General features: G+C 35.2%; 1 protein-coding gene, 1 long non-coding RNA gene and 1 other non-coding gene across 7 annotated transcripts in view; 2 read left to right on the top strand and 1 right to left on the bottom strand.

The window, feature by feature from the left end:
• Window positions 1–937: 937 nt before the first annotated feature.
• Window positions 938–26312, top strand: LOC122226395. The gene is made up of 3 exons (XR_006205609.1): window positions 938–1091; window positions 22302–22394; window positions 25882–26312. It is a non-coding gene; the product is annotated as an uncharacterized LOC122226395 (long non-coding RNA).
• Window positions 3935–27301, bottom strand: part of PMS1 (PMS1 homolog 1, mismatch repair system component) — a 98084-nt gene continuing 74717 nt past the window's right edge. For 4 of the 5 annotated variants that reach the window (XM_042949443.1, XM_042949441.1, XM_042949442.1 and 1 more), the window contains 7 exons: window positions 25207–25329; window positions 24526–24669; window positions 23494–24365; window positions 15383–15865; window positions 11999–12129; window positions 7558–7718; window positions 3935–4163 (listed from right to left, as the gene is read on the bottom strand). In XM_042949443.1, coding sequence (XP_042805377.1) covers window positions 3999–4163; window positions 7558–7718; window positions 11999–12129; window positions 15383–15865; window positions 23494–24365; window positions 24526–24669; window positions 25207–25329 — 2079 coding nt within the window. In that variant the 3' untranslated portion in view covers window positions 3935–3998. The remainder of the gene's footprint in view (window positions 4164–7557; window positions 7719–11998; window positions 12130–15382; window positions 15866–23493; window positions 24366–24525; window positions 24670–25206; window positions 25330–27301) is intronic. The other variant, XM_042949444.1, reaches the window with a different exon arrangement.
• LOC122228912 lies at window positions 18911–19017 on the top strand. The gene has a single exon (XR_006206799.1). It is a non-coding gene; the product is annotated as a U6 spliceosomal RNA (small nuclear RNA).

Raw genomic sequence — 27301 nt, 5'->3', positions numbered from 1 at the left:
GATAGGAAGTAATTGACAATATCAAATCAGTTTTTATTTGGCTTTGCAGTACAAATTTATTTTTTCTTTCACTACTTACCTTTCTTTGTTTTGTTTATGGTAATGACATTTGAGGTAGAACTAGTACAGTACTAGATTATCTGTGGACACTCAGGCAAATCATTTAATTATTTGTCTGCAAAATTGGGTTGGATTAGACCACCTCAAAGATTCTTTTTATTAACTATGAATCCACCAACACTGGTTTGCCATAGTCAATCTAGAACGCTCCAATTCCAAGAATAAGTCTAATTCATTTAAATACCTTAATATTATTGGTATTTTAATTTGCCCGGCAACTTTGGTTTTTAAGTTAGTGGGTCAAAATTTGGGGGCCCAATAAATAGGTCATATTTACATTTTTACTTAAGAAATGCAGGCTGCTGGTGAGATAGTTGCCAATTTCTAGGCAGAAAATGTGCATAAGATCAGAGAATCAAATAGCCAGTGAAAATAACAACAAAAACCTGTCCATCTGAATTAGGGCCTAACATTTTTCAGGTTAAACTAAACGTCGTAGGCACTGCCGGACCACGCGTGGCTACCCTCAAAGCAAAAGGGCCAAGCAAGAGAGGCCTGCAAGCCTCGCCTCTGCATGGCTTTGGCGTCACTTCTGCGCTCCAGCTATGGGTGGGATCTTAAACTAAGCCCTTGGGTCTCAAGAGCACTTTAAGAATTCACTCCCTGAGGGTCGTCCCTCTCCCCGGCCAAACCGCAAGCTAGTGAGAAAAATGGGCAATTTGGGGTGGGCTTTTCTTTCTCTCTAGATCTCCTCCCCTTGCTCGTAATGCCTAGCGCCAGCTGACCAAAATGCATCAGCCGTTACCTCCATCCTGGGAGCCAGGGCTTGGCCGTCGCTGCCACCCGCTCCCGCCATTTTGTCCGGTGGGGCCACGGCAGCCGCAAGGGCTTGTGGGGGATGGGGAAGGAAGCCCGGCAGTGCGTTGGGGCGGGGCTTCCGCAGACTCCTAAGATGCCCAGAGAAGGGGCCTCTTCTGGACCAACCGCGATCCCACCCACCAGACTCGCTGAGAAAGCGTTGCAGCCCAAAGGTGATGTAGCATTCCTTACAGCGGCGCCAGGAAATGTTTTGTAGTTTTCATTTTACCCCTTATGTTTTTGTTGTCCCTAATGACTCTTGAGGGCCATTTCTCATGGCAGGATGTGTAATAGTGGTAGGATTAGAGTCTCAATAGTACTTACAATCTTAAATTTGTTGTGAAGATTAAATGAGATCATACAAGGTAAGTGCGTAGTGTATCTAGCAAATAGGTAATAAATACCTGCCGTCATTACTACTAGTCTCATCGGGCATGACCCATAAGTGCAAAGAAAAAGCTTTGTTTTAGAGGCCATTGTAGGACCTTTTGCAACAACCGACTGTTATCAGCTACAAAATGAGTACTAAATTTTGCTTACATACATTTGCTGGTACAAATGTATGATGCAAATTTCATCTTTTATGTCTCTGTAGGCTTCTCTCTTTCTTCAATTTACCCAGTGTTTTCAAAAAGGATTACTGGGGCGCCTGGGTGGCTCAGTCGGTTAAGCGTCCGACTTCAGCTCAGGTCACGATCTCGCGGTCCGTGAGTTCGAGCCCCGCGTCGGGCTCTGGGTTGATGGCTCTGGAGCCTGGAGCCTGCTTCCGATTCTGTCTCCCTCTCTCTTTGCCCCTCCCCCGTTCATGCTCTGCCTCTCTCTGTCTCAAAAATAAATAAAACGTTAAAAACAAAAAAAAATTTAAAAAGGATTACTACCGGGGCGCCTGGGTGGCTCAGTCGGTTGAGCGTCGACTTCAGCTCAGGTCATGATCTCACAGTCCGTGAGTTCGAGCCCTGCGTCAGGCTCTGTGCTAACAGCTCAGAGCCTGGAGCCTGTTTCAGATTCTGTGTCTCCCTCTCTCTCTGAACCTCCCCCCGTTCATGCTCTCTGTCTCAAAGATCAATAAAGGTTAAAAAATTTAAAAAAATTAAAAAAAAAAAAGATTACTACCAGAAATGTCTCCTAGAGAGGGGCCCCAAACTTTGAAAGGAGGTAATGGAAAAAATACATACTATTTAGGTTATTGGTAAGAGGACTGTGCTGGCAGGAAAAAAGGACCGTCTACAGGTAGATTTCTAGGGTATCACAATTTGTACCTCTTAACACAAGGGTCTTAAGAATTTAAAACTTCTTGGGGCGCCTGGGTGGCTCAGTCGGTTGAGCAGCCGACTTCGGCTCAGGTCATGATCTCGTGGTCTGTGAGTTCGAGCCCCGCGTCGGGCTCTGTGCTGACAGCTCAGAGCCTGGAGCCTGTTTTGGATTCTGTGTCTCCTTCTCTCTGACCCTCCCCTGTTCATGCTCTGTCTCTTCCTGTCTCAAAAATAAATAAAAGGTTAAAAATATATATATAGAATAAAACATGAGGCAAGGTCTTTGTGATCTTTGCTTAGAAAAATAATTTAAAAAAAAATTTAAAACTTTTTGGGGCGCCTGGGTGGCTCCATTGGTTAAGCGTCTGACTTCAGCTCAGGTCATGATCTTACGGTTTGTGAGTTGGAGCCCCGCACCTGGCTCTGTGCTGACCGCTCAGAGCCTGGAGCCTGCTTTGTGTCTCCTCTCTCTCTCAAAAAAAAAAAAAAAAAAAAAAAATTAAAAAAAAGTTTTTTAGGGGCACCTGGGTGGCTCAATCGGTTGAGCTTCCGACTTTGGCTCAGGTCATTATCTCATGGTCTGTGAGTTCGAGGCCCACGTCGGGCTCTGTGCCGACAGCTGGGAGCCTGGAGCCTGTTTCGGATTCTGTGTCTCCCTCTCTCGCTGACCCACCCCATTCATGCTCTGTCTCTGTCTAAAAAAAATACATAAACGTTAAAAAAAATTTTTTAAAAATTAAAAAAAAAAATTTAAACTTGAGATGATATGGAATACGGAGATAATGTATCCAGTATAGGACATTTTACTTTATAAAACGAACTTTTTGCAAATTAAGTGTTTTGGTGCACTGGGGGATCTAGTTTTTGAAAGGACACAAACACAATAACGTTAACCTAAATTTTGTTAAATCTCTGGATCTTCCCATGTTCTCTGACAAATGTTGACCCCCAAACCCAATAATTTCCATTTAAGAGACAGCAATTTCTAAACTGTTACCCCAAAATAGAGGTAAATGGCAGGATTTTGAAAGCTAAACTTCTTTTCCTCTAAACTTCATTTTCTCACTTTCTCCCACTCCCTGTCTCCCCATCATACTTTAAACAACACTGATAACTTCTGTCAGATATGCCAGCTCAGTCTGTGTCATTTCTCTCTGCATGGGACCGACCCAGTGTAAAAGTCCACTCAGGCTGCCATAACAAAATACCACAGACTGGTGGCTTAAAAGCACAACATTTATTTTCTCACAGTTCTAGAGGCTAGAAGTCCAAGATCAAGGTGTCAGCATGGTTTGTGGTGAGATCTCTATTACTGGATCATGAAGGGCCACCTTCTCACTGTATCTTCACATGGGGGTTGGTAGGAGAAAAGGAGAGGGTGAGCAAAAGCTCTGGTGTCTCTTCTTATAAGGGCACTAATCCTACCATGAGGGCCCTTACTCTTATGACTTCATCTAAACCTAATTACCTCCTAAAAGACCCTATTTCCAAATACCATCACACTAGGGGTTAGGACTTCAACATATAAATTTTAGGGACATGATTTAGTCCACAGCCCTTAGTAAATCAACCACCCAAGAATACTAGGTATTTGGAGTTCGGGGTTTACAACCAATAATTATTATGACAGCTGGTTCTTCAGAATAAAATGAACAGTCAATGTTAGTTTATTTAAGTTTTCCAGTTTTTGAATCCTTTTTCAATATGCAAGTCAGTAAATCCTCACTTATAAAATAACCATTTAATACATGATAATACAAAGATGGTTTAAAACTGACTCGTTTTATTATCAATTTTAATAGGAACAAATTTCTTAAACATATTTAATTAGGTAGCTTCTGGAATATGGATTAAATGATGAAAAAATGGGCGACCATGAACACACCCTTTAATTTCATTTCCAAATTCGTGCTTCATTCTGTACATAATGTCTTGGATGTCCTCTTTTGACAAGTACATCGGCAACTGTCTAGAAAGACGCACTGCTTCTCCCTGTGAAGAGAAAGCCATACATTTTACCATGATACACCCTGAAGCAGAAAACCTGTTATTTCTGGCAAGAGAGAAGGCAGAAAATTGATTATATTCTTTTTATTACTCATTTACACATGAAGCACAAATTATGTTAGTCATTATTGTAGGTTCTACACATAGAGAAGAATAAGACAAACAACATCCTTGTTCTTGTGAAATTTATATTCTATTCTAGTGCAGAGAAACAAAACATAAAAAGACAAAATTTCAGTAAGTAATAGTGTGCAAAATTAAACTGGGCAACAAGATAGAGAGTGATTGTGTGGTTAGGGAAAGCTTCTTCAAGGTGACATTTAAGTTTCAATTTAAATAAGAAATAATGCAAAGATCATGGGGTAAGAAAAGCATTTCAGGCAGAAGTAACAGAAAGAACTGAATGGTCACTGTGGGTGTAGCATAGTTACTAAGTAGAAAAGGGAAACAAGAAAGGGAGTTAAGTAGGGGCCAGATCACCCTTTAGGACAGGATGAATGCACAGGGAAATAACCAGGGGGTTTTAAAGCAAGAGCCTAATATTTGCTTCACATTTTAAAACAATCAGTTTTGCTGTTCTGTGAAGTATGGTTTGAGGCAGGTCAAGAAGAGAAGCAGTCTTGCAGGCAATTACTACAGTCCTGGTGAGTCTTTGACAAGGGTGATAGCAGTGGAGATGGAAGGAGGTTTAAAGACTCCTGACACGAGCAGGAGGTAGAGTCAAGACTTGCTGGTGGACTAGTTATGATGGATATAGACCCAAGGATAATGTTTGCATTTTCAGTATGGTGATGCTGTTTTCTGAGATAGGAAAAACTGAGCGTTTAGGGGTAAATAGTATTAGCAAAGCTAGCTTATTTTAAGATTTATTAAAAAAAAATTCTTGTACTTCAAAGAACTTGAGCCTAAGGGTACCTGGGTAGCTCAGCTGATTAAGCGTCCAACTTCAGCTCAGGTCATGATCTCAAGGCTCATGGGTTTGAGCCCTGAGTCTGGCTGGCAGTTTGGAGCGTGGAGCCTGCTTTGGATTCTGTGTCTCCCTCTTCTCTCTGCCCCTCCTCATCTCACACTCTTTCTCTCTCTCTCAAAAATAAACATTAAATTTTTTTTTTCAAAGAAGGTGAGCCTAATATTATTCTCTGCAACCACACACCCTCTTCCCTTTATCTTTCCAACCATCCTATTCCTTTCTAACTAAACCTATTCTTTTCTTTAATTTGACCTGTAATCTCCTCAATCCCTCCTTAATTTTCTGCCTCACCAGCACCTTTCTTATCTTTCCCTACTTAAGGTCCTGAATAGTTAGTGAGACATTGATATTATCTCCAGCTTCCTGCATTCATTTTTGATTCCTACTAGAACCTAATTCATCTTTAGATTCCTCTAGGAACCATATTTATTCCTCTAGGACATAACACAGTTTCTTGTATATACACTATGGGTTCAAATTTGCTCACTCACCCCCTTGTTCTACATATTCATCTTGCTAATTGCTACAGCTGGATAAATTGTACCAAGCACTGTTAGAAAATTTCCAAACTGTCCTGGCTGGATCCAATACCAGTGTTAACTCTTATGAGTCCTCAATGCCATTTGGACATCTTATTCTTCTCTAATCAACCTTCTCTTACAGTACCTACAACTCTTATTTTCAGATATTCTCTACTACAATCAAATCCCCAATGCCTCCCCAGCCTCTTCACTCTCAGCAGATAACTTTTCCTACTCCTTTCCCACATGGATCACATACATCACTTCTCTCAAGTTTACCTCAAAATATTTTTACTTTTATTTTCCCTCTCTTCTGCTCTTAAGAGAACAGTTTCTCCTTTCTAAAGCTTATATCTTTTATCCCATCTTCCTTCCTGCCTCTTTTGGAACATCCGCTCTCTAATCTTTTATGTCAGTCTTTCCCATCAACAACACAGAAACACAGACAAGCTAATCTCTCTTTTTTTAACACCATGTGACTTGCAGCCTACACTTTTTAACCACTGCTCCACTGTTCGGCCATTGGCAAGTCTTCTCCTGACTATTTTTCTATTATTACTGCTATCTAGCAGCCATACCCGATGGTCTTCTAGCAACTATTACCCTATAGAGAATATGATACTAATTACTCATTTTTAAATTTCTTTCGTTCCTTAACTTTTATATGTACCTCTGTTTGGTTTTTCTTTTATTCTCCTATCTTTTATTTCTGATTCATCTTATTCAGCTTGACCTTAAATGTTAATATGCCTGTAGATCTTATGGAAGTTCTTTTTTTCCCAGGCTCTCTTCCTTAACAATCAATCCACAATTGCCTCAATGTAATGAGAAGTATAATATTAGTAAAAATATTTATATCTAAATATCCAACCATTTTTGTTATTTTTGAAATCGTATTTCTTTCCACATGGTTCTTCAATACCCAAAACATGCCCCTCAACTCCTTCAACCTTCGTTTAAGTTTATACTACCTCTTTCGTAAGAAAAGATTCCTTTGAAGCCATTAGAAACTATCCGTGTTAAATTGCTCCCACAATAGGCTAGGAAGTTCCACAAGGCAAAGCTCTTGAAGGACTCACTGAATACTATTGAATACAATCTTCAGAAAGGGTAAAAAGTGGACTTTCCAAAAGTCTGACCCTCAGAATGCAATGGGCACACACCATGGTAAAAGTCTAACCAAAAATGGCCCATTTTTTTTTTAAAAGGGAGAAAACAGATTTTATTTACATTCAGGTTTGTTTTTAAAATACCAAACTTAAGGGACAGAACTTCAAACACAGACAATCACTATTGTTTTCCCACTACTATCATATACTTGAACATTTAAAACCTTATAAGCTTCTTCCATCCTCTATTACTTTAGAATTCATTTTTTAACCCACTGTTTTATTTCTTATTTGTGGTAAATATTCCTAAAAAACTAAAATTTCCATTTATTCAATAATCTACATCTTTCACTTACTCTCCCTTTTTGCTTTTGAAGAGATCAGGGCTTAAAATCCTTTATAGACAGGTATTTGGTGTAAAAGTGGAGAAATTTTGAATCCTTTCTTAAAAATCAGAAAAACTACTCCAAACAAAAAACAAAAACAAACAAACAAAAAACCTCAGAAAAACCATCACTATAAAGGGTGTCATTCATAGGGCTCTTCCTCAATATGTACTCAGGAAATAATGTTATGGTAAGGATCCATGATAGAGTTTACTACAACCAGTTTATGATGTCAAACTTTTAATGAAGTTTTCTTTTTTTGGTAGTATTTCTTCTTGCAAACATATAATAGACCTAATAGAAACTTTACTATTTTTGAATGTTTACTATTTTATTGATAAACAGTTAAGTATCTTAAAACCTAAACAACCTACATAATCTAATAATGCATACCTCCAAATAACTTATCACTTTACGAGGTCTACATTCATAAACTTCCTTTGCATTTTTGTTTAATATGGCATTAAGAATTTCTTTTAAGTCCATCACTCCATAGAATGGGAGACAATTAGCCATTTCTTCTATTTCCAAGTAGTCTTCAGCAATGGAAACACCTAAAAGAAAAATAAATAAAACCACATGTAGATATAGTTAGTTTTGTTTGAATTATATTCCAGAAAATGCCTATTAAAAACAAAATCACTGTGAAAACATTTAGTGAACCTTCCTTAGAATTTAATATAGTCAGGACAAAGTTTTGTTCCTTAGTTGGAGAACAAATGATAATTTCCCATAGGATTTCACATTAAGTCATAAGTGCTCATAGACACCACATGTGCTTTGTATCTCTGTTATTGCACTTCTGTTCTCTCCATTTGTGTAGAACACTTCCTACTTTGGAGAGAAAATGGAGTCCCATGATATTTATTAAAATAAAATTGATTTAAGTGTTTTAACAACTGTTGCTGTTCAAATTCTATTCTATTAGGTTAATATCTAGCTTAAAGGCCTGAATTATCTCTGTGACTATTTTAACTTAATTATAAAAATATTCATAGTAATTTATTTTTTCCAACTTTATTGAGATATAATTGATAAACACTATACAAATTTATGGTTTACAAAGTATTGACTTGATACACTTATATATTACAAATGATTACCACTATACTAACTTATTAATATATCACTAACTTGAGAAAATGAAATACTAATGTTTTAAATGTTTTAAAATATTTTAGTGAAACAATATTTAAAGCTGACATTATTTATTAAACTACTTTAATTTAGTGATTAAAATAAAACTAAAAACTAGATTGGATATATAATGGGGTAAAATACCCATAACAATATAAATTCCAAAGGATCAAATTTGGCTTTAGAATGCATTTTAAAATGCTGCAAAATAGCAGAGATTGTCTTCTTTGGCTCTGTGTAACACTGTTAATATTGAATTTCATACCATGGTTAGCTAGAAGTAAAGAAAATGAGACAGTCCAATGTTGGATAAGTGGTAGCTATCAATAGATGAAAAAAAAAAGGAGTGATATAGCTTGAAGAGTTTCAGATCCTGAGATGTCAGTGATCCTATACCCAATCTGTTTCCAGTTACAGATCAGTTCCTTGACCTGGATAAGATGCAGTGGTGGTATAATAGAGGAGGCATCCTATGTTCCTCCTTGGAAACAACTATAGAGTAACAGAAGAATATCTATAATTAAACATTAAGGGATAAAACACAAGAGTTGAATGAAGGGAAATAAAAGGGGAATTTAAATGGGACTTGATACAGGGTTTAGGTAGGCAAAGAGGAAGAAGCAGAATATTCTAGTTCACATATTTTTACACATATATACAGATAAGTAAATTACAAAAACATCAGCTAAGAGACTTCACTATGCTGGTTCTGTACTTTTTATGCTATGATTAGACTGAAAAGTCTAATACTTACTACATTTGCCCTGGAAAATAATACACATTTCACACAATTACTTGTGGATGTGAATAAAGTTTTTGGCAACAGATGAGGAAATTAAGCAATATTTTAATTTCTAGATTTGAAACATTCAGATATAGGAAACTTAGCCCATCTTGGGACTCAAACCCACGAGTTGTGAGATCATAACCTGAGCTGAAATCAAGAGTCAGATGGATGCTTAACCAACTGAGCCACCCAGGTGCCCCGACAAGTTTCCACCTCCTAAAATATGGAATTCTTGTTGATGTAAAACAAAACGCTATTCCCATTAACAAGCAAAATTCTTAGGGTCACATTCAGAACCTTCCCTCAAAGCCAGATGTATTATTCTTCCTCTTTTTTAAATGTCTTTATTCAACGATGTTTTCTGACAACTGGCAAACTGTTTATCCAAAGTTAGTCTAAGACAACAAACTCTAAAAAAAAAGTGGTCTTTAGGAAAACATGACATAAAAATTAATGAAGGGAAAAAAAGGGCTTAAAAAAGAAAAGAACATGAGAGTTTTTAATCTGATGTGTTTGTTATTGGTAAGATAAATAATGCTGATGACAATCTAAGTAAAGTTAATTCTAATCAAATCAAGTCAGTTTGCAGATAAGTCTTATTCATTTTTATCTCTGGTGCCATGCAAGGTACCTGGTATTCCAAAGGCCTTAAAAAACACTTCCACAAAGCTAAGAGCTGAAAGCATCTGTCAGATAGAAACTTACTGGGTAACTCAAAAATAAAAAAATAAAAAGTTAGCTATCCTAACTTAAAAAAAAATTGCTGTGAACCTGCGGAATTCTGTGGTTCAAGTTGTGCAGATTGCTGTGTTAATCCTCAAATCAGTTTTATAGGTGTGCAAGATGGCTTGGTGTTTGGTGTTGATTTGGCTGCATTCAGGGATGAGAAATGCAAAAAAAAAAAAAAAAAAAAAAAAATTGCTGTGATAACATCTTTCATGAAAAAAAAAAAAAAATGGCACCTGCCAGCAATACCACATTGTTAATCAGAAAAATAGATTAAGAAAAAAATATTTAACTACATATATACATACACACACCCCTAGCTTCACACTTCAAATAAATTAAAAAGATGTTAGGGGTCCCAAGGAAGAAAGATTTCTATGACTAAAAGAAATGAGGACAAGTCCTTTCAGAAAGGGGTACTGGAAGATGGGAAGAAAAGAGAATATTCAAACACCTACCACTGTCAAATACTATGCGTATTGATTTCTGTAAGTACCTAGTTAAGTGCTAACTACTTTATAAAGTAAATATCTCCACTTTATTTATTTTTTTAACATTTTTATTCATTCTTGAGACAGAGAGAGACAGAGCATGAACGGGGGAGGGGCAGAGAGAGAGGGAGACACAGAATCGGAAGCAGGCTCCAGGCTCTGAGCCATCAGCCCAGGGACGGACGCGGGGCTTGAACTCGCAGACCGCGAGATCGTGACCTGAGCTGAAGTCGGATGCTTAACCGACTGAGCCACCCAGGCGCCCCAATATCTCCACTTTAAAAGAAGCAATATAATAAATTAGTTAAAAGGTAGCCTATAAAGATGCTTGGGTTTAAATCCTTGTTCTACCACTAACCGTGTATCCTTAAGCAAACTTCGTTGTGCCTTGATTTTTCCATCTATAAAATGGAGACAGCAATAGAACATACTTCATAGGGCTATTAGGAAGATTAAATTAATACGTTTATATTTAGAATCGTGCCCTGTACATTATAATTATTCAATAATTATTAGTTGTTATAATGAGAAAATATTGAGGCCAAATGACTTTCCCAAGAAAACCCTTTAAATGGCAGAGTTGAGATTTGGACTAGCTTTTCACTCCAAATCTAAATATCCAGACTGAGGTAGAAGGTAAGAAATTTCACGGTAGGTGTTCCTAAAACTGCAAAAGTCAATGAAGTTAAAGTTTGTTGCACCAAAACATTTTCTGTATATATCTAATTTCATAGTTTTGTACATTGTTTTTACTTATTTTCTTTTTATGTCTCAGTAAAACATTCCTGTAAAAATTTTCAACACTGTTTTGGTTGAACTTTATTTTTCTACACCTTGGTCATGACAGCTTTAGGGACAAACAGGAGAGGGGGCAGTGGTATGACTCTACGCAGCACCTCTGATACCAGATGAAGGGAAAGTAGTAGGACAAGACCAACATAGGAAGTTAGGGCAGAAAAGAGTTAAATATGGAAGCTATGAAAGAAGAGAGAAAGGGCCAACCAGGAAAACTGAAGTCTCCTAGCCAGAAGGATTTACTTTTCTCTCCACCCAGTGAATTGCCATACAAAGTAAATAGTTTTATCACAGTCTTTTTAGCAAAGCAATGGAATCAAATCACTCACTCTCCAAATAGTAAGATTGCTGATGTTACAAACCCAACTGGCAAAACAAGTAAAAATCCTTTTAAAAAGGTAAGAGAGGTCCACTTTTGTTAGACCTTTCCAATATACTATGTATATCTTTCCCATCTAAAGGAGTATTAAATAATTTAAACAAAGTAGGCAGTTTGCATTTTGTGACAAAAGAGGTCAAACATTACACTTTTGTAAGGTCCACTTTTGTTAGACCTTTCCAATATACTATGTATATCTTTCCCATCTAAAGGAGTGTTAAATAATTTAAACAAAGTAGGCAGTTTGCATTTTGTGACAAAAGAGGTCAAACATTACAATGAAACTACTCAATTAGTTATGAAAACACAAATGCCAGGTAATATACTGAAAGAGATGCCAAGGTTGCTTGTTTCCAACAGAAGTGACCTTTTTGAAATATGACTTTTTACATACATAGCTGATGCTGTACTTTTCATGAAATAAAAATATACCATGATATGTACATTATGAAACTCAAATGTAACTTCTGGAACAAGACTTATTTCCAAGTCAGGAAATATTAAATCACATTATCATACCTGGTATTAATTTTATCTTGAAACCATTTGCTGTAAGACGAGGATCAGACAGGTAAGTTGATCCACTGTGTCTCTGATCATCTGTGGTCATTTTACATAAAATCTCTAAGTAATGAGATCCATTAAAAAGACTGAAAAAGAAATTAATGGTCTTTTAACTTATTAAATATGTAAAATTAAATAAGAGGATTTATGGGAAAAAGTTAACCCAAGGGCCCTCTAAAAATCATCAGTAACCAAAATACAAAGATATAACTAACCCCTAACCCTGTAAGAAACTTTATTTTTTTACATTTCTGTATCTTTAGAAGACCTACTGTATACAGTGAACAGAAAGGAGGAAGACTAGTCATAAAAGACAGTTTCTATCTTTCAGAACATGACAAACTAAATGTGAAATCAAAAACTGTGCTCTCTCAAATCATATAATTGAAAACTTTATAAATAATGCCATAGCTATATTATTGTATCATAAGGTTGTTGTGAAAATCAAAGGGTTTAGTAAAGCTCTTATAAGTCCTCAACAAACATTAGCCATTGTTATTGCTATTATTGAGCTCTTATTTTTTATTTATAGAAATCTAAATTACTCCATTCCTGCATTACAACCATAGTGAGAGGGGTGCCTGGGTGGCTCAGTCGGTTGAGCAGCTGACTTCGGCTCAGGTCATGATCTCACAGCTCCTGGGTCTGAGCCCCGTGTTAGGCTCTGTGCTGACAGCTCAGAGCCTGGAGCCTGCTTTGGATTCTGTGTCTCCCTCTCTCTCTGCCCCTCCCCTGCTCGAGCTCTGGCTCTCTCTCTCTCTCGCTCTCAAAAAATAAACATAAAAAAAAAAAAAAAAAAAGAACCATAGTGAGAAAACTAAGCCCAGCCCATAACTACCCTGTCTTTGACACAGTTATGAAAAACTTACATTCATTGTGGTGGGGATGTCACATTTGATAAGAAGGGTGAAAACAATTTTGAATTCAGCTTTGTTGCAGTTCATGTTCAAATAAGAAAGCTTTTTTTCAGGGTAGTATGGGCCTCCAAAAATAATTTTTAATGTATTTGGTTTTGAAAAACAGAATGTAACAGGAAAATATTTTTTAAAACATATAATTTGTACAAGCACACAAAATGAATTTTGAACTTTAAATGAAAGTTCACAAATACCATTTAGAAAAGCAATCAAGTTTAAAATTTCAGATACACTCTAGCTCTTTTTAAGGGGAGAAAAGAGAAAGTACGATCAGATTTCTGAACTGTTTAATATACCCCAAATCTGTATTAATTCTTTTTCTAATTCTTCAACAGTTTCCTAAGCCAATCTTAAAAGAATACTACAAAAGGATTCTACTACGAAAGAATACTATGCTGGATTTTAGTGAATGTGATTACCATTGCCTTAATTAAAAAGGTAGCCTTGGGACAAATGTTTTCCTGTGTCCTGGCCCTATTTTTTATTCTGGTGGCAGGGTTTTTAACACAAGCGTTTTAATATATTGTATAAAAGATTTTGTTGTAATTTATTCTTGGGAGTTCTGAAACAATTACCTAGTGATGTGTCCTAGAGAACAAATCCTCAATATCTTTCTAATTTCAGGTTTTTAATCTCCTTTATCATACATAAGATTCTCTCCTGTGTCAGACTAAAAAAGAAGTATTAAATATAAAAAAGGCAAATGTTAATAGTTATTAGTCTCTTTTACAGAAAATACTTTGCTCATGTAGGATAAAAGGGAAATACCCCATTTTGCAAAGTATAATAAAATCAGTTCAGGAAACAATCATCAATGGATGAATCCATTAAATGGAAAGGTTGATAGGGAATTTTAAGGTATAAGAGTAGGCTGTCAATGGCTGAACCCAGTGATAAGTGCCTTTTGATGTGATGAAATACAAAGCACATAGCACAATCTATTGAACTGTGATACTAAAAAGGATAATTTAAATCTATTCAATCCTCTCGAGCTGTCTTCTGTTTAAATATGGGAGAGGGAGAAACAAGTTAAACACCACCTTAAGAAGCAAAGGGTCAAACTGAGATAACAGGATATTCTAATGAACAAATGACTGTTATCAACAATAAGTTAATGGTGTGATATTTAGAAGAGATTTAAGAGACATAACAAAATGTGATGGCTGGACCTTGTTTAGATAAAAATTAAACTTGATAAATTAAAAACTATAAAAAACAGGGGTGTTTGGGTGGCTCAGTCAGTTGGGTGTCTGACTTCGGCTCAGGGCACGATCTTGCAGTTAGTGAGTTGGAGCCCTGTGTTGGGCTCTATGCTTGGAGCCTGGAGCCTGCTTCAGATTCTGTTTCCTTCTCTCTCTGCCCCTCCCCCACTCACACTGTCTTTCTCTCTCAAAATAAATAAGCATTAAAAAAAATTAAAAAAAAAAAAACTATAAAAAAATACATTTTGAGACCATGAAGAACGCTTTCAAGGAATTAATATTGTGAAAGATAGGAACTGTAGTTAGGTAAGTCATTTTTATATTTTTTTGGCTTTGTCTGGAAGACAATAACACGGAACTTGTAAACATGTCTATTCATATCTCAATGGTCCAGTTCAATTACCTGGGCTCAAAGAGACAGAGTTTGGAAACATATTCTCTGACTGGGCAGCCATGCATACAGCTAAGAAGGGGAAGGAGAAAGTGTAAGTAGAGAAGGGAGACTGGATCCTGAACAGGGGTATTGGTCTCCTCTCGATGCTGGATACCTGTTATGTACTGTTTTGAGCAGTACATACAAAGCATGACCATTCCAGCCAGTTATCATGTCTTTGCAGAGGCCAAAGAAAGCAGCTGATCATCCCTTGTCTCTTTCCAAAGCCCTTTAGGTAAGTCATTTTTAAGAGAAAGATACTGAAAGATGTTTGGGTGGGAACTGTCTAAAAAATACTTAGGAAAGAAAATATGTATGTACACACACACACAACACACATACATATACACACAGCATACATATATATTTGAAAGGATAAGTAGACAAATGTGGGAAAATCTTGATAATTGTTCATCAAGGCATTCATTGTATAATTCAATTTTGGTATATGTTTAAAATGTTAGAAGAGTGTACAATGAAAGAGAGTCATGGCAACCTAACTTCAAAATTACCCTTAGGAAAGTCACTGTGTACAGAAGAATTGAGGTTATTTATTAATTGCAGAAGTAAACTATCTAGCATACTCTAAAATTAGTAATTTAAAAACAATTCCATTAAAGATTAGAAAATCAAATTTTAAAAAGATTTCTTTAAATAAATCTTTTCCCTACTAGGAAACTTTTCCCTACTAGAAACACTTCCAACTTGTTACTTTCAATTTCTAATCTAGTATGGATTGATAAATGTTTTGAGAGTTAAAAAAAAGAATTATATTATTTCACCATACCTCTCTGTTAATATAATGGGCTTTTCCAGTGGCTCTGCAGGAAGTTTATGATTCTCAATAAGTCTTTTAAATAGGAGGGCTTCTTCTACTCTGTAAGGATTTAATAACATTACCTCTGTTTTGGATGTAATTAGCCACCCATCAGGAAACTTGAGATTGTGGATCAAGCAAAATTCGTCCTTCTCTTCTAAGTCAAATTTATGTTTCTCAAAATTTTTTTTTAAGTTTTCCATAGAAAAGGGGATCTGAACTATTTTAACATTTTGGTTCTTTCTTTTTTCAATTTGGCACTGAAAAAGGTCTTCAAGTTTTGGCTGATTCGATAATGAAGTTTTCAATTTGTGCTTCTGTGCCAAATGCCATGCACTGGTGGGCTTTATCTTTTTTCTGCCATCTTTTAATGATATTTGTGACTCTTGTTCAATGGCTCTCTTGATTTGCTTATTGTATCGTTCCAAATCTTTAGTAGCCTTCTCTTCATATCTATGAATAAAGATAAAATATAACTAATGAGGCCATAATCAGGAATATATTAATCATCTGAAGTAAATTTTATAAAAAGTAAAGATCTGGTATTCTAAATCTGATAATGATGAAAGAACTTCTATTGGACTAACCCTCCCATACATAACTATGATAAACTCTGCACAAAATACAGAAAACAACTATTTAAAATAGGCATGAAGAGCAACCAAAAACAGGCAGATATTGGAATAAATTTGACATTTGAAAAAAGAGATCCAGGGGTGCCTGGGTGGCTCAATTGGTCAAGTGTCCAACTTTGACTCAGGTCATGATCTCATGGTTTGGGGTTTGAGCCTCATGTTGGGCTCTGCAAGTGGGGAGCCTGCTTGGGATTCTCTCTCTCTGCCCCTCCCCAGCTTATGCTTTCTCTATTTCCCAAAATAAAGTTAAAAAAAAAAAAAGATATCCATATTTATACAGATGTTACACAGAAGACAGCCCCCAGCATTAAGGGGAAGTGGCAAAAACTCAAGAAATAAGCTGCACTTTAAAAAAATTTTTTATGATTTTTATTATTTATTTTTATATCACATAATATTATAAGTTGCACTCTTATTAGCTTGAATCACCAGAACAGAGTTCCTTGCTTCCAAAACAAATGGAAATTGAAGGAGAAAATCCCGTTTGTGGCAACCCAGAGGAAAACAACTGCTAGAATGTTAAATGAGCTAAAAAGAGATTTTAGATTTTACTCCAGGGTAAATGGAGTTTCGAGTTTGAATTCTACATAATTAGATAGCTTAGTAAACACTTTGGATTTTAAATTAAAACTGGAGTAGGGCCAGGGTAAGGAAAAAATTATGTCTTAGAACTAAGGAAGCTAGGATTTGCCCTAGGATTAAGGGGGAAATTTAAACACTCTAAGGATATATAAAACAGCCTCCACAAGCTCAACATGATCTGTCAGTAATTTAAATGCTTGGTAGAAAAAAACATGAATACGTTTCAGAAGAAGATAACAAAACCTACAGTTTCTTCAACAGATCACCCACAACGTCCATTATATAATCAAAAGTTACCATTCAAGCAATAAGACGAGAAAATGAGAGTCACAGTCAAGAGAAAAAGTGGTCAGTAAAACCAACCTCAAGATCATTCACTCAGATGTTGGAATTTGCAAAAAAGAAAAAAATTTTTTTAAAAATAGGTTTTAATAAATATTTAAGGACTTAGGGCAAAAGAAGATCATAATGAGAGAAAAGAAGGGGAATCTAAACAGAGAAGGGACGTTACAAAGAACCAAATGGAAATGGAAATTCTAGAACTAAAAAATACAGTATTTGAAATGAAAAATTCCCTGGGTAGGCTTAGCAGATCAGGGATGGCAAAAGAAGGGTTAGCAAACTTGAAGACAGATTAGTAGAAATGATCCAATCTGAACAATGGAAAGAAATAATGAAGATTAAAAAAAAAAAAAATCTCAGTGGCCTATGGCACAACAACCTCACATATATGTAATTGGGAGTCCCAGATAAAAACCGTAATAGTGAGGGAAAAAAAATTGAAGAAATTATAGCATGGATGTTGTAATTTATATAAATGAAACCTTTTACAGATCCAAAAAGGTCAGTGAACCCCAAGCAGAATAAATACAAAGTCCACAGCTAGGCATATGAAAATGAAATTGCTCAGAACCAAAGATAAACACAAAATTCTGAAAGCACTGAGAGGGGGAAAAAAAGACAATACAAAAAAGAATACCACAAAAGATGGGATATAAATTCTCATCAGAAGCAATGTAAAGCCAAATGACAGTGAATAACATCTTTTAAGTGCCAACAGAACACAGATTTCAATGCTACAAAGCCAAAGGTCTTTCGAAATGAAGATGATACAAACATTTTCAGATAAAAGCTTAGAATCTTTTGCCAACAATAATTGCACTGTTAAGGGCTGATACCAGATAGAAATTCTGATCTATAGGAAAAAATGATGAGCCCCCAAAAATGGTAACTATGTAGGTAAAAAAGAAAAAGGATCTTCTAATATGATTCTCAGGGCTTCTGGGTGGCTCAGTCAATTGAACGTCTGACACCTGATCTTGGCTCAGGTCATGATCGCAGGGTCGCCGGTACAAGTCTTCCATCAGGCTCTGCGCTGACCATGGAGCCTACTTAAGATTCTGTCTGTCTGTCTCTCCCTCTGCCCCCCTCCTCGTTGTTCTCCCTCTCTCTCTCTCTCTTACTCTCTAAAAAAAGTTTTTTTTAGGGGGTGCCTGGGTGGCTCAGTTGGTTAAGCATCCACCTTCGGCTCAGGTCATGATTTCATGGTTTGTGTCAAGCCCCATGTTGTGCTCTGGGCTGACAGCTCAGAGCCTGGAGCCTGTTTCAGATTCTGTGTCTCCTGCTCTCTGTGTCCCTCCTCCCCTGCTCATGCTCTCTCTCTCTCAAAATATAAAATAAACATTAAAACAATTTTTTTAAAGATGTAACTAAATAAAATAGTCAATTCTACATCTGAAGAGTTCCTTACACATTTACTGTAATATCAACATGGAATAAACAATTCCCTGAGCACTATGTAAGAAAATGCATACACTTTAATACTCCATGTACTAAATAGATACTAGTAAAATTAAAAGTCACTATGATAGCATGCAAAATAAAAATTTTATGATTAAATTTATAATGATTCATACTTAAATATTAATTTTTTCAGTTGCTATTTGTTTCTCATTTTAGAGTCATCAGTGAAAAAATAAATTCAAATAAACTCAACACATCCAAACCATTTAATTTAGTTCATTTCAAAGGTACAAGATAATGAATATTTTAAAATTATACTGGGTAAAATGTCTAGAGATCTTTTTTTTTGGCGGGGGGGGGGGTGGTTAATGATAGCAGGAATAAAATGAAACTTCTAGAGCAAATCAAAGGCAGCCTAACATTGTGATTATATAACCCTTTCCTAAAAAAATGAGATGCCAGAGTCCTACTCTCAGATTTTCTAATTGTCCAGGCCTAGGTTGAGGTTGAACAGCACTGTTTTTAAAAGGCTCCATGGGTGCTTGCTTCGGCAGCACATATACTAAAATTGGAACTATACAGAGAAGATTAGCATGGCCCCTGCGCAAGGATGACACGCAAATTCGTGAAGCGTTCCATATTTAAAAAAAAAAAAAAAAAAGGCTCCATAGGTGATTCTAATGCATACCCAGACCAAACTGAACTTTGGTGTCCAGCAAAGTGTAATAGTCAAGAGCACAGACCCTGGAGACAGACTCTCTGGTCTGGTTCTGCCACTTGGTAGCTCTGTAAACCTACGCAAATTATTTAATTTTTCTGTGCCTCAGGATAATTGCCTGTAATATATAATTAACCTACATCTACTTTACAGTTTTGATGTGAGCAATAAAATGAGTTACAATGTGTCGAGTACTTACAAAGTAATGCTTGGCACCACAGTAAAGGATTACAAATGTTTGCTATCATTTTCTATCAAGAAATACATCTTATAATGAATGGGGGAACATGACTGACTACAGGTTGGTAATTATTTAAGCAACTTTACTAAAAAAATTTTAAATGCAGTTTTAAATTTGAGACTGGAAAATTAACATTATTTCTAATCTTAAGTAACTCTTAAGAAACTAAGTTCTATTGTAGGTAATATACATGAAACATTTTAAAGGAGAAATTTAGATATGTGTTAGCAAGTAATGATATTTTGGGAGAACTATATTAAATGTTAAAGGTGAGACTAAGAGATAAGAGACTACAACATATCGTGCAGTTTGTACTCAGTACATGTTTGTTAAATGCAGGAATGTTAGCTGGATAGGAAGTTAAGAAAGACCTTGTTTCGCTGTAAACTAGATTAAAAAAAAATTATCTCTGGTTACTTACCAGGCTATACTCATAAAATTTTGTACCTAATTTTCTCCTACTTCTACTTAGAATCTGAAGTTCTGGATTAGCTATACAAAACACACAATTTTTGACAGTTTATTTTCAATAAGTACTATAAAAATAAGTATTTTTAGCTCTTGGATATTCGAATGCAAGATTTTTCCCTTACAGTGAAAAATGAGTTCAAGATGAAGGTCACCATTTGTAATTAATTATAATGTGCAAATTTTCACATATGGTACTAATCTTGTGATTTACTCAAGAAGTCAATTTAATTAGTTCCTTGGGAAATATAAAAAGCTATGTCCAAAGGAATATTAAGTAAATGTTAAGTAAAAACAGCTGCTACCTTTGACTTACTGTCATTAAGGGATTCAGTAACCTGAATGGAAAATATTAATTCTGATTTGACCAGTAATCAATTCAAATGTTTTTGTAACTACAGGTTACCTGTAATTATGTATATCATCTTCAATACTCCAACTAAATATTATTTTTTATTTTAGGTAAAAATATGTTCATAGTTACTATAAATGAAAAGTTCAAATTAACATCAATTGACTGAAACCCCAGTGACAGGGCACATGGTCTAAATATGGTTTCTAATTCATATTTAGAAATGAAAGGAGAAGAAAGGAAAGGAAAAGAAAGCAAAGGAAAATATATCCAGAAAGGAAGAACTAAAAAATGAAGTACCCCTACTCCAAAGTCTGTCCTATGCTCTCAGCAGAAAAACCCTGATCCTAGACCTTATCAAACTCTGTTATGGCTTACAGAACCTTCCATAATCTGGCCTGCCTTCCCTCCACTTACTTTACTATACTCTCTCATATTCTGTTCTTGTCAAAGTGGCATCTTTTATTTCCTCAATAACACTACTTTCCTTCTAGCTTCTGAGCCTTATGTACCATTTTATCTAGAAAATTCCCTACACCTTTCTGATTAATTTCTATTCAGGGAATCATTCATTTCCTGTCTCGTAGATGACATTAAGTCCAACTGCTAAGTATTTTCATAACTCCTTGTGTTTATTTTAAAACTCATTGTCTTCTATGATTACTGTTAGTTTGTGTCTTCCTCACTATACTGCATCATTTAGGAGAAAGTATATTTTATTTATCACTGTATCTGAAATGATTAGCTAGAGTACATAGGTCCTTGTATGCAGAATGTCTTTAATAAATACTCTAACTGAAGACAGGAAGGAAAGGAGGGAAGGAGGAAGAAGAAAAGGAGAAGGGAAAAGGAAGGGAAAAGGGAAAGGAGGAAGAGAAGGAAGAAGTAAGGGAAAGAAACAATAAGAAAAAGAAGGGAAGGGAAAGGAGGAAGAGAAGAAGAAGGGAAAGAAACAGAAGGAATAGGACAAAAAATGAAGGGAGGATAGATGGAAAGTCCATAGAAGTCTCTTATCCATAGAAGAGGAGTCTACTCTGATATCCCTTAGCACTTCTTACAGAATTTAGGATCACGCAAAGAATTCCAAAGTAAATACTACAAAAAAGTGGTAGTTACTGTGATTGCTGAGTGTGATCTCATTTTTGCTCTACTTTCTCACTAATCATAATTTTGGACACAGCCCTCATGGTCCCAAAACCCCTGGCCCTGGAAGATTCTAACACAACATTTTGTGACACACTGTAGCTCTCTGATTCCAAAATACCTGTATTTTCTTCTATTTCTGGCCTCCAAATTAATCTTGATTAAGCAAGTGAAAAATATTGTCAGTAACAAGTTTTCTGTTCACAGGTTAAAAACTGAGTAAGATCATGAACAATTATTTACTATGTGCCATTTTTCTTTAACACACAAAATCTTATTTAATCCTTCCAACAACCCAAGAGATACTGCCCACACATTTTTAGAAAAAGTCAGCAGAGAAAGAAACTCAAATTAAAACCTGGTGTAGTTCCAGAGGTCTGCTCTTGACCAACACTGCCTCTTTTGTCTACCTGATGGCAGTAAGACAGAGAAGATACTGGATTCGAGAATACTGTCTGATGATAAACATATTTTTAGATGAGTTCTATTAACCATAATCTTCTACCTTGAGGCCTACAAAAAGAAACAATGGTGACACACACTCCCCAAAAGTCAACAGGAATAATACCTGCTGTTGGGTTGTAAGGGAATGGCTATTCTAAGCTGTTATACTGTCACTACCTTCCAGGAAAGGGAAGCATCTATGCCTTTTTTTCCCTATTCTCAGATAATACTCAACTCATCATCTCTCTGCTGGTCAATGCAATTCAACTTTTGTGGGCCTGCTGTACTAAAAGTTAAATGCACTGATCTTTAAAGTGCCTGTATCACTTAGATAAAACTAAAGACAATCACAATGTGTGAACCTTATTTGCAGCCTGATTTAAATAAACAAACTTAAAAATTTGATATTTATGAAGTAATCAGAAATCCAAACACTGAATATTTGAGGATATTAAGCAATTCTTGTTTTAAAAATTATCATGACTGTAGTAGGGCTATATTTAAAATAAGAGTATCTTATTATACATGCTAAAATGTTTATGAAATATATGATACTATCCTAGGATGTGCTTCAGAATAATAATGGTAAAAAGGAAAAGTGAAGTGCATAGAGGTACAGATGAAACTGACCACAAGATGATGGTTCGTGAAACAAGGTATGGGTTCATTGTCTGCTTAGTCTATTTTTGTGTATGTCTGGGAAAAGAAAAATACAACCATCCCCACCAAAAAAGAAAGAAAAAATAAATAAAAAGTAAAGAGAGAAGATAATTTATGGAGGCTTTGCCTACTGGTGTTAATGATTATTCTTTTAAATTGAGGGTGTGTAAGATTGAATAAGTTAATGAAAAAGTAAAAAAAACAAAACAAAAAACTGATCTAGTATCCACGTAATTTGTCAATCTAAATGGTAAGTTGCATTTAAATTGTTTTCCAGATGTTTCATGTAATATTGATATGCCCCAAATAAGAATACATAATTGGAAGTATAATTCCACTCTTTCATTTTCTGGTGGGCTAGATCACTTAAGACCTAGTACTTTGTATTTATAGTAAGTGCCCTCAGTCAACTATAAACACTCATCATATTATTTTATGATATTTATTTAGATCATCTGATCTAAAGATGGCACGTAATATGTAGTTATTTTAATCAAAGACAGATCAAACCACCTATTTACCTACCAAAAAACTCACCATAGTTTATTAGTTGCCAACGAATAAATAAAAGATTTTAGAAGGAATCCTTGAGTTATACTGAAGAGGGATAGCATTAACCGCACTAAACCGAATCTGCAAAAATATTGTAATTTTTATACTGTGTTACATATTTTGAAGACCAATTTAAAAAGGGGAATGGTCAAGATATTTCTTAAAACCGCCACTGCTATAGCTGTTTTAATGCATAAGCTTTAAAAAGAGAAAATCCTGTCATAGAAAGATTGTTTAAGATAAAATAAGAAACAGAAGAAAACAGTAGTTTTAAATTAAGAAGAATGGAAAACCTTGAACTTCAAATTTCAATAATAAGACAGTAGTTAAGGCTTGTACCAAAAACAAAAAACAAAACAAAAAACTAAAAACCTCTAAATTTAAAAAAGTGATGCCAAAATAGGTACTCTAGCCAAACCAAAAGGTATTTTCCATTCTGCTTTTCCATAAATAAGAAGTTTAATTTTTTTTTTTTTAACCCAGTGAGTCATATAGAATGGAAATATCTCAGCATCAGGTCACATGCAAGCTCTGGAAACTTACTTCAGTTTTTCCTCTTCACTCAATGTCTTCCACAGTTCTTCAGTTTGTACTGTTGCATCCTCCAGCTTTTCTGTGAGAAACTGAGCACGATGATCTTGAACAAAAAGGGCACTTGCTGACATGGGTTTCTTGATTACTCGATTGCTAATTAAATCATAAGCTGTAAGCTGTCCAGATTTGTTGTCTACCACATTTGATTTTTTGTTACAGGAACCTTCACTGAGATTCTTTTGTTCAGGGCTTGGAGAAGTATTATTACTTAATTTACACGCTGAACTTTCTTGAGGCACTAAAATTTTCACGGGTTCAATGTTTTCTCCCATTGAATTTTTAAGTGTATTTCCCTTGCTCCAGTCATCTGCACAGATTTCCAAAGACTTCTCAGGACCTGCTGCTTCCTTATTGTTCCCACTCTCATCTCTATTGCTTTTATTGCCATTTTCTGATTGGGTGTGCTTAACAGAATCTACAAAACAAATTTCACTACATTCCTTCTGAGCATCCTCACATGATAAATTATTCACTGGGATCTCCTGAAATGTATTTCTAGTGTTCTTATCAATGTTAGAATTTTCACTATTAAAATGATCATCATAATGGTCATCAACATGTAGCTGATGACTTAAACAATAATTAGTGTTTTTCCCAGATTTATCATTATGCACGTCATTTTGGAAAGGAATGGCTGAAGTATCAACATTTGGATAATTATTTCCAGATGATTCCATCTTATTAAAAAGCACATCTGTTTCTGTTGTATTACTAACAACCATGTCAGCTGAGGAAACATCTGTTTTATTATTTTCATTTGTACCAGGTAGTGATCCGTAACAAGTCGTCATCAGATTTTCAAGAGCAATTAAAACAGATTCCTAAAAATATAAATTAACAAATGTTACAGAAAATTATAAAAATAATAAATAAGTTAGATTTAAAATATTTAAAAATACATAAAAACTCTCACACATGAAAATGGTTAGAGCTGCATAAGATTATAAATAACATAAATTTTAAAAAATTATCCAAAATTACCTTATTCTGTAATAATACTTGACTTTTATCTGGTGTTAAATTTACATCCACATCAGCTGTAGGAACATCAATTTTCAGAAAGAAAATGGGATACAAACGAGTGGATTCCTTTAGGCACTTCAGATTGTAATAATGTCGGATTAGCTAGAAATAAAAATACCATGTATATAAGGATAGTATTGCCATCCTTAAATACAACCAAAAGAAGTATAGTCAGCTGAGAAACTGAGTGGATGTAACTTCTTGTTAGGAAAAGCAGTATCTAAATGGTAATACTCATTTAGAGCCCTTGAACTTGCATGAAATACAAGTATATTCATTAGGAAGTACAAATATTCAATGTAACTGGCCTCATGGTTAAAAGATCATAGTGTCATGGATGTTATCAAAATCCAGGCTTCAAATCCAAACTCTGTTACTTCCTGGCTACAGTGGGCTACAAAAGTCACTAACATTTCAGTTTCTTCACTATAAATAAGGATAACAGTTCATCACAGAATTGTTGTGAAGTCCTATGTAAGACACCTAGCACAATGCTTAAAAAATATTACTGTATCTCTTTTTCTTTTCCTTATATTTTAGAGCAAATCCTTAGAAGTAGTCCTCATAATAAGCTGACAAATGACAGAGCTAGTTTTCATTTCTGATTCCAAGCAATATTTTTTTCCCAAAGTAGATTACCTTTAATATGTCTTTTTGATGTATTGGTCGACTGTTTATAAAGATAAAACTCCTTTCTGGGGTTGAAAGACTTGTAAAAGAGTGGTCTGCATCTTGCTTTGGAAGAAATCCACTTAGATAAATCTGCAATTATAATAAATAATTACAGAATTAATGTGCATTGTCAACAATGACTGTGGTTCCAGGGGTCTGGCTATATATAAGAGATATAAAAAAACAAAATGGATTTTCATCTTATGGTCTCAAGAGTTATATACTTGCTGATAACCATGCCTTGAACATTAACCTTAAATGAAATACTGAAGCATATATTACATTGATGTTCTCAGTCTCTCTTTCTACAACTCTATTTTAAGGAAAAATTAGCATTCATAAAAGCTTCATGAATGAGCATATGCCTTACTGTCACAGACATACAGCATAAATACTGATCTCTGTTCAACCCTATCTTCTTTAGACTTTTAAAAATTTCTTTTAACATTTAAAAATTCTTCATATTGTGACTTTCTTTTAGCTATTTGTCCTTTTTAGCCAGCTCTTCATGTAGAGAAGTGACTGGTTTATATCTTTATTCTGAGTGGGCTGTGAAGTCAATCTGAGTTTTCATTTCTCAATTAAAAAACGTCTTTTACTCTTTGACACTGATTGCAATACTTTATTTCCATTCTTGTTTAGAGAACCTATCTACAATCAAACCAATTATTTTTATGCTTTCTCTATTTTACAAATGTATGAAGAGGAGACAGAAAATGATGAAGGATCCTAGAAAAAAAATACCAGAGAGAAGAGAGAGATTGAGGAGATAGAAGGCAAGGAAAATGCTCCTACTTTTTACCTTTAAAGATAATATAGAGAATTGTTAAGAATACAGGATAGAGCCAGACTGACATGATTTAAATCCCAGCTCCACTACTAACTACGGGACCTTGGTCAAGTTATTTAAAATACAAGCCCTATACTCTCTTATATGGAACAACTAGTAACAGATGTATTTATATTAACCTGTTTAAAAAAAACCCACTAATAGTAAAATTTCAGCTTAGGTTTAGGAAAGTGAGACTGTCAGTGGAGATGCTATTTTTAGGTAAGCAGAAACCATGAGGCTCTTCACTAACATAGTGAGTAGGCTGCCATCTAAGTCTATGGCTATCCCTACCCTTGGAAGTAAGTGTTTAAGGAGCTGCATTACCAATTTTAGAACACTAAGTGCATTACTGTCACAGTGCCAAACTGTGCCAATTTAAAAAATAAATTAATAAAGCTGGATAATCCATTACAAAATACTACTTAATTAACTGTAAAACTTCACAGCATTTATAAATGGTTGTATCATATACCAGGTAACTTGAGACCCTTCTTTAAGTACCTGCTGAGCATCAGAAAGCACCTGTTTAGTCTCTGAAAGACTTACTGGGTTTGTGGACTTAAAACAAAAAAACCTTCCCCAAATAGGTAAGAATAAAAAATAAAATGAAGAAAAAACTGGTGATATTACTAATGTTTTATTTTTATACCATCTTAGCTGTCCACTGAATAATTATTATTATTACCAAATACTGAGCTTTAAAAATGGCTTAGGATAACCTTAAGAACTAACGAAGTATTATTTAAGTTATACAAAAAAGTAAAATCAAAGAGTAGTCTTAAAGTGCTCCAAAAATGAAAATCATGGTAGTTTATGGAAAAAGAATGACTGTTAGACCAAATCAGTGCAACCAAATAAAAAATCTGACTATACAGGACTCTCTGCCTAAGTATTCCTCAACCTAGAAAGCAAAAAAAAAGAAAAAGAAAAGCAAAACATAAATACTTCTCCCCTGATTACTCTTCAACTGTAGACCTCTCCCTCTTTACCCTCATCTCCAACCTCCTATAATCTGGCTACTACTACATCTCCAATGGACACTCAGTCCACTTTTTGACTCTCTGCAGATCTTGACACCATAATTCTTTAATTTGGGAAACATCACTCTGCTTCAGCCTTCTCTTTTCATCTTTCTGCTTCCCCCCAACACTTCCTCTTAGTCTGGTTTGCTGATTTCTCTCCCTTTGCTTACCGCCTATAAATGATGATGGGCCTGAGTTCTATCATCAG

Source organism: Panthera leo, chromosome C1, assembly GCF_018350215.1.
Source record: "Panthera leo isolate Ple1 chromosome C1, P.leo_Ple1_pat1.1, whole genome shotgun sequence".
Taxonomy (NCBI): domain Eukaryota; kingdom Metazoa; phylum Chordata; class Mammalia; order Carnivora; family Felidae; genus Panthera; species Panthera leo.
This window is presented reverse-complemented; position numbering and strand designations above follow the sequence as displayed.